General features: G+C 45.0%; 1 protein-coding gene across 1 annotated transcript in view; it reads right to left on the reverse strand.

Annotated features, from left to right (window-relative positions):
* Nucleotides 1-1,678: 1,678 nt before the first annotated feature.
* Nucleotides 1,679-8,119, reverse strand: part of LOC117730610 (DDB1- and CUL4-associated factor 1-like) — a 23,193-nt gene continuing 16,752 nt past the window's right edge. The window contains 8 exon segments of the mRNA XM_034532423.1: nucleotides 1,679-3,006; nucleotides 4,348-4,465; nucleotides 4,818-4,976; nucleotides 5,218-5,307; nucleotides 5,778-5,851; nucleotides 6,038-6,142; nucleotides 6,281-6,374; nucleotides 7,586-7,816. Of these exon segments, the coding sequence (XP_034388314.1) occupies nucleotides 2,939-3,006; nucleotides 4,348-4,465; nucleotides 4,818-4,976; nucleotides 5,218-5,307; nucleotides 5,778-5,851; nucleotides 6,038-6,142; nucleotides 6,281-6,374; nucleotides 7,586-7,816 (939 nt within the window). The 3' untranslated portion in view covers nucleotides 1,679-2,938.

Below are 8,119 nucleotides of genomic sequence, written 5' to 3' on the forward strand. Positions count from 1 at the left end.
GACAAATGTATGAATAGAACTCCAATCCGTGAAACAGGAGGTAGAGAGGAGGGGGGGCGGGGCATCAGCAGGGTGAACTGATATGGAAATACGCCTTTTTAAATACAGATACAGTAATACATGTAACTAAATGAATGGTAGCTCGAATTCGGCCAGCCGCGTCATTTTATGACAGACATATGATCACCTTTTCTTTAAAAAAAAATGTAAGAAAAGAAATGCTTTTATTTCGATGGTGCCGTGTTCACTGCTTTTAGTCCACAGAACATGTTCCTTGATTTGTTATTCAAGGGTGATGGGGGGTCCCAGACTAGACCAGTGGAGAACCACTGCCCCAGACCAGACCAGTGGAGAACCACTGCCCCAGACTAGACCAGAGGAGAAACCACTGCCCCAGACCAGACCAGAGGAGAACCACTGCCCCAGACCAGACCAGTGGAGAACCACTGCCCCAGACCAGACCAGTGGAGAACCACTGCCCCAGACCAGACCAGTGGAGAACCACTGCCCCAGACCAGACCAGTGGAGAACCACTGCCCCAGACCAGTGGAGAACCACTGCCCCAGACCAGTGGAGAACCACTACCCCAGACTAGACCAGTGGAGAACCACTGCCCCAGACCAGACCAGTGGAGAACCACTGCCCCAGACCAGACCAGTGGAGAACCACTGCCCCAGACCAGAGGAGAACCACTACCCTAGACCAGACCAGTGGAGAACCACTACCTAGACCAGACCAGTGGAGAACTACTGCCCCAGACCAGAGGAGAACCACTACCCCCAGACCAGACCAGTGGAGAACCACTGCCCCAGACCAGAGGAGAACCACTACCCTAGACCAGACCAGTGGAGAACCACTGCCCCAGACTAGACCAGTGGAGAACCACTGCCCCAGACCAGAGGAGACCCACTACCCTAGACCAGACCAGTGGAGAACCACTGCCCCAGACTAGACCAGTGGAGAACCACTGCCCCAGACTAGACCAGTGGAGAACCACTGCCCCAGACCAGACCAGTGGAGAACCACTGCCCCAGACCAGACCAGTGGAGAACCACTGCCCCAGACCAGACCAGTGGAGAACCACTGCCCCAGACCAGAGGAGAACCACTGCCCCAGACTAGTGGAGAACCACTGCCCCAGACCAGTGGAGAACCACTGCCCCAGACCAGAGGAGAACCACTGCCCCAGACCAGAGGAGAACCACTGCCCCAGACCAGTGGAGAACCACTGCCCCAGACCAGTGGAGAACCACTGCCCCAGACCAGACCAGTGGAGAACCACTGCCCCAGACCAGACCAGTGGAGAACCACTGCCCCAGACCAGTGGAGATGAGTCTCCATCAGCTGCTTCCTGTCCACTGAGGCAGAGAAGTCCTCCGCTGAGGACACGCCTCTTCAGCCTCCGTCTGAGGACACGCCCCTTCAGCCAGCTGCTGCTCATGATGTCATTCATATGTAATGACATCACCACGGCCCTCAACAGGAAACAGCTTCATTAGTCTTCACTCAGCCTTTCAGTGCTTTTAGTCCACAGAATCAACCCCACGGTCACATTTTGGTTATTAACCACTTCAGGAAGTACACGACAATAAGGAGTACAATACCTCGTTAGTACTCTGTGGATCAGTTTCATTACCGGCTGAACACGAGTCTAAAAGGAGTCAGCATCACCAGGAGGAGACGAGGGAGAAGCTCTTTTATTATTAAAGTAGAACTCTTCCACCGAACCATTTACAACAATTCAAACAGATTTATATACAATACAATCTATTATAAAACTAGATTATACGGCTCTGAAACACACATTACTTTGAATTTTCCAGCGTGATTTCACGATGTGCACAAACGCCTCCACTCGACTCAAACTCTGGCGCCTCACGTTTAAACCCGGAATTAAAGGGACAGTTCAGAATGTTATAAAGGTGACTGTCCCTTTAAGTTTTGACCCAACAGCACAATCATTCTCACACGCACACCACACACAACACACACACACACATCAAAACACTCCAAACTTTCAGACATGCTGCAGATTGTTTGACGCGGTTTAAAAAAAATAAAATAAAAGGTTAAAAAACGGTGAAGACGTCGCGTTTTGTGGGCTCAAAACAGTCGAAAGGTCAAAAGGTCGACTGAGGAATAGGAAAATCTGCTCTTATATAAATATAACTTTCCTATCTTGTGTGTTCAAGACTTTGCAGCAGCTGATTATCACCAGCTGTATAATAGAATGTTATATTTAACACAATCAGCTGCTACAAACAAAGTGACTAAAGTTCCTCTGACACTTTAAAGGCGTTTGGATAAAAGCAGGAAGTAAACGGTGAAAGACGTCTTCCTCCGTAAAGAGGGAGCGAAAAACTAATGAAATGAAACAAAGAAGTTCTTTTAGCGTCGTGAGTTTTGTGGAGACATTACAGCCGATGTTGATGCTCGCGGTCACCTTCATCTTCATCTTCATCTCTTCAGGTCGGACGTTTACCGTGTTCGCTCAGTGTGAAACGTCTGAGGATCAAAAGGGAGAACATTGTATTGCTGTGAGAGGAGAGACCGCTCGGTTTCCTTGAGAGGAACCACAAACATCAGAAACAGGAGACGTTGATTTTAAATTATGGCTCAACGTTTGTTTGTTTACATTAAAACTGTAAACGTGTGTTTGTGGTCAGTGAATGGGACGCAGAGCTCGAGAGTGAGACAGCAACGTGAGACTTCGTCCATCAGACGTGAAACATCAGGAAGAAACATCTGAATCCCCTTTGGGGACATTTATTTAAAGTCCCTGAAGTTTAGAACGTAAAGAGAACCTCTTCTGTCGTCCTCGGTGAGTTCAGTCAACTCGACAGATTCAATGAGAAATTCTATTTTTAGGTTTTTGTTTTCTAAAAAGAGCAAAAACAAGTCCTTGTTGAGGTTTCTTGTTGTCAGCAGAGGAACTCCGGTCAGGAGGACCAACCGTCACTGAGGTCCTGAAGGACCCGGCTTTCATCAACCAACTGTTGTGGGAGGACTGAAGCGGAGGGGAGAGAGAGGGGGGAGAGAGATCATCCAGCATCCATATATCTAGTATCCACCCACCAGTCTAGTATTTATACACCCATCTAGTATGAATCCATCTAGTATCCACCCACAATCCATCTAGTATCCACCCACCCATTTAGTATCAATCCATCTGGTATCCACCCACCCATCTAGTATATATCTATCCACCTACCTACATTGTATCAATCTATCTATCTATCTATCCATCCATCTACCTACTATCCATCTACCTACCATCCATATATATACCTACCTACCTACCTACCATCCATCTATCTATCTACCTAGTATCCATCTATCTCCCTACCTACCTAGTATCCACCTACCTACCTAGTATCCATCTATCTACCTACCTACCTACCTACCTACCTACCTAGTATCCATCTACCTACCTACCTAGTATCCATCTATCTACCTACCTACCTACCTAGTAGCAATTTATCTACCTACCTACTATCCATCTATCTACCTACCTACCTAGTATCCACCTACCTACATACCTAGTATCCACCTACCTACCCACCTAGTATCCGTCTATCTACCTACCTAGTATCCATCTAGCTACCTGCCTACCTAGTATCCATCCATCTACCTGCCTACCTAGTATCCATCTACCTACCTACCTACCTAGTATCCATCTACCTACCTACCTAGTATCCATCCCTCTACTTATCTACCTACCTAGCTAGTATCCATCTAACTACCTACCTACATAGTATCCATCTATCTACCTACCTACCTAGCATCCATCTATCTATCTATCTATCTATCTATCTATCTATCTATCTACCTACCTACCTAGTATCCATCTACCTACCTACCTAGCATCCATTTATCTACCTACCTACCTAGCATCCATCTATCTATCTACCTACCTACCTAGTATCCATCTATCTACCTACCTACCTACCTAGTATCCATCTATCTACCTACCTACTTAGTATCCATCTATCTACCTACCTACTTAGTATCCATCTATCTATCTACCTAGTATCCATCTATCTACCTACCTAGTATCCACCACCTACCTACCTATCCATCTACCTACCTACCTAGTATCCATCTATCTACCTACCTACTTAGTATCCATCTATCTACCTACCTAGTATCCACCACCTACCTACTTAGTATCCATCTATCTATCTACCTAGTATCCATCTATCTACCTACCTAGTATCCACCACCTACCTACCTATCCATCTACCTACCTACCTAGTATCCATCTATCTACCTACCTACCTACTATCCACCTATCTAGTATTGATTGCTGAACCAACCCGTTGTTCTGAACATTCAAGCTCTAACTTACAGTTTTCGAAGTCTGATAAGTCTGATAGATCTTCACTTTCGTCCGATTGGTCTGAATTCACGAAGTCCTCATCCTCAACATCATCATCGTCGTCGTCGCTGGCTGGCGGATCTGCCGCCTGAGGGGTTGAGAGAGAGAAGACTCAGTGAAAGTACAGGTCGGTAGTGACTGAAGCGTATTTATACTTTACCCCAGAAGTCTTTCTTCCTCCATTGTTTTTATTGTTAACGTCGGTCTATTGTTTATATATTTGACCTTGTGGATAATTACAAACAGATACACTTGAAAAGCATCGCCACAACTACCCCGTTCATCCCAGATAGAAGCTGTAAAAAGTACTCAGATATTCATCTTTCAGATGGTCCTTGAACACATCTTGTGTGACCAAGGCTTGGGATTCCTCCATCCCTAAAACTCGCTGCAGTTGTGGTGAAAACACAAGTGAACCATGCGAGGATGAAGATTGTCACCTCTTCATCTTGAGGTCCGTCTTCGTTTTCCGCGTCGCTGTGATTGGCCAGCTCCCGCAAGAGCGGGTCCGTGTCCATGTCCTCATCGTCCTCATCGTTGTCGTCTTCGTCGTCGTCGTCATCCGAGTCCGAGGAGTCATCGTCGTCCTGGTCTTCGTCCTGGAAGACGACACACAGAACATGTTTACAACCCTTACGAGGCGGCGCTGATTTTGTGAATGTTAAGTGACCAAATGTGGACTGAGGAGGAGGAGAAGCCGTATACGTCTCTGGTGTCGACCTGCCAATCACCTTGCAGCCCCGCCCTAAATCATCCCCTGCTTTATGGTCTGTTTGACTCTAAATGACCATAATTTACTAAATGAACGTCATGCTGTATAAACTAGAGTTTTTTTCTCACCTGATCGTCGTCGTCTCCCTCTTCAGCCAGTTTGTGTCTTCCGACCTCGTACAGACGGCACACCGTGTCCAAGCTCACGGTGTCCTGGTTCTGGAGGAAAAGAGAGACAAACAACCTGCCGTCGTATCCGAGCTTTCAAATGAAGAATCAAAACAACGAGATCGGTTTAAACTGATTATTTTCATGAAAATAAGAACAATTGTAAATACAAACGATGAGTCAAATAATTCCTTACGCGACCATTTGATTCTTTTCTAACTGAGCTTCTAAATCGTGAAGATTTTCTTTGTCTTCTGTGATGGTAAACTGATTTTTTTTAGAGGAACAATGAGGATTTGTTTGCTCCTCACTCACTATATTGATCTCCATCATCTCCTTTATCTTCTGGCTGCATTTCTTCTGCACCGCTACTGATATTTCTGGAGCTTCTTCTCGGTACATCGTGCTCATTCTGCCTCTAAGAGCTTTTAACCCTCTGACCTTGTTGTGAACTTTCATTTATCACGTGTGACTTCACGTGTGACTTCCCGTGTTTCTGAACTTAAAACACGTTCACGAACCTCAATGACGGCCAGGTAGCAGTCTTTTCTGTCTGTGCACAGGTCGAAGATGTTCCTCTTCACGTCCACTGTGGCTGAAAACAAAACAACACAACAACAACTTCAAGTTATGAACTAAAACCAAGCTGAAATAAACTCCAAGTAAAAACAGGAGAAACAAATTTGTTGAGGCCTTTTAATTATTCGTATCAATAAATCTACAGGTTTCCTTATTTGACCAATAGGATTACAGTCTGCAATAAACAGGAAGTGCAGCCTACCAATGGGCTTGTAGTCTGTAGCGTCGAAGGTCCTGAAGGACGAGCCGAAGGGACTCTTCATCTGCTGGTCCATGGCGTCGTCCTCATCATCGGCTTGCAGCATCGCTGTGTGAGTGTGAGTGTGTGTGTGTGTGTGTGTGTGTGTGTGTGTGTGTGTGTGTGTGAAGTAGAGGATAAGGCGTCAGTCAGAAGTGAGACACACATGCTGCTCTGACTGTAGGTTGTTGACGTTCTCTCACGTACCTCCGTACATGATGGTGGCGTTGCTGTTGAAGACCAGTCTGCACTGGTCCAGAGCTGGGACGGTGTGCAGGAGGTGGAAGGTCCTCAAGTCCCACTGATGCCTGCTGTCAAGGCTGACAACAACACAACAACAACAACTACACAACAACTAGCGATGAAACTACACAAACAACTACAGGTGTAAACTACACAAACTACAGGTGTAAACTACACAAACAACTACAGGTGTAAACTACACAAACTGCAGGTGTAAACTACACAAACAACTACAGGTGTAAACTACACAAACAACTACAGGTGTAAACTACACAAACAACTGCAGGTGTAAACTACACAAACAACTACAGGTGTAAACTACACAAACAACTGCAGGTGTAAACTACACAAACAACTACAGGTGTAAACTACACAAACAACTACAGGTGTAAACTACACAAACAACTACAGGTGTAAACTACACAAACAACTGCAGGTGTAAACTACACAAACAACTACAGGTGTAAACTACACAAACAACTACAGGTGTAAACTACACAAACAACTGCAGGTGTAAACTACACAAACAACTACAGGTGTAAACTACACAAACAACTGCAGGTGTAAACTACACAAACAACTACAGGTGTAAACTCCACAAACTGCAGGTGTAAACTACACAAACAACTACAGGTGTAAACTACACAAACAACTGCAGGTGTAAACTACACAAACAACTACAGGTGTAAACTACACAAACAACTGCAGGTGTAAACTACACAAACAACTACAGGTGTAAACTACACAAACAACTACAGGTGTAAACTACACAAACAACTGCAGGTGTAAACTACACAAACAACTACAGGTGTAAACTACACAAACAACTACAGGTGTAAACTACACAAACAACTGCAGGTGTAAACTACACAAACAACTGCAGGTGTAAACTACACAAACAACTGCAGGTGTAAACTACACAAACAACTGCAGGTGTAAACAGTTGCCTGCACGTCTTCTTGCTCGGTAACTGAAACGTTCGAGGTCTCAAAGACTTGGATTCATCGTCTGATGCACATTTGTATTTCATAATTCTCTTATTGGACTTATTCATGTTACGGGGTGAGTTTGTGTGTGCTCTTCACACCAGTGTCTTGGTGTAGGCTAGCCGTTTGCCCCTGTTTCCAGTCTTTGTGCTAAGCTAAGCTAAGCAGCTTCTCATCTATCGTACACACACTGAGGATGGCGTAACAACTCGTCCCAGAGGACCAACATCCGGTCTTGTAGACGTCATTCTTACCGTTTAGCGTCGTGTATTTGAGAGGATACGACCTCCGTGTTGACGATGACCTCCAGGCCGTTCGGGTGGAAAACGCCGCTGATGTTCATGTTGAACTTGTCGAACTTATGGATGGCTCGCGACGCCCGCACGTCCCACAGCACGCCGTCGTTCAGCACCAGGTCGTCCGTGGGGTTGAAGGTGGCGCAGTTCCTCTTGTAGTTGGCCAGCGCGGCGTCGCTCAGGTTCACCGTCTTCTGGCCCGTCTGGATGTCGTAGATCTGCAGCAGCGTTTATACATACAGGTAAGCAATAACATGTAGAACATGCACAATATAGGCATAAGAAAAATGCTCTATATATATATATATGTGTAAAAAAAGTAATATAATAGAATTATATTAAATTAATAATCCAAAAATGTATTGTGCTTCATAAATTATTGTAATAATTGAGTGATGAATATAGTTTATTAATATTGTGTCAATCCACTAATTTAACTGAGAGCAGAGCAGCATAGTTATTGATGAGATATTAATGATGAATGAATAAATAAAAACCCCTTCAAGAAACAGATCTTTAAT

The sequence above is a fragment of the Cyclopterus lumpus genome, chromosome 5, assembly GCF_009769545.1.
Source record: "Cyclopterus lumpus isolate fCycLum1 chromosome 5, fCycLum1.pri, whole genome shotgun sequence".
NCBI lineage: Eukaryota > Metazoa > Chordata > Actinopteri > Perciformes > Cyclopteridae > Cyclopterus > Cyclopterus lumpus.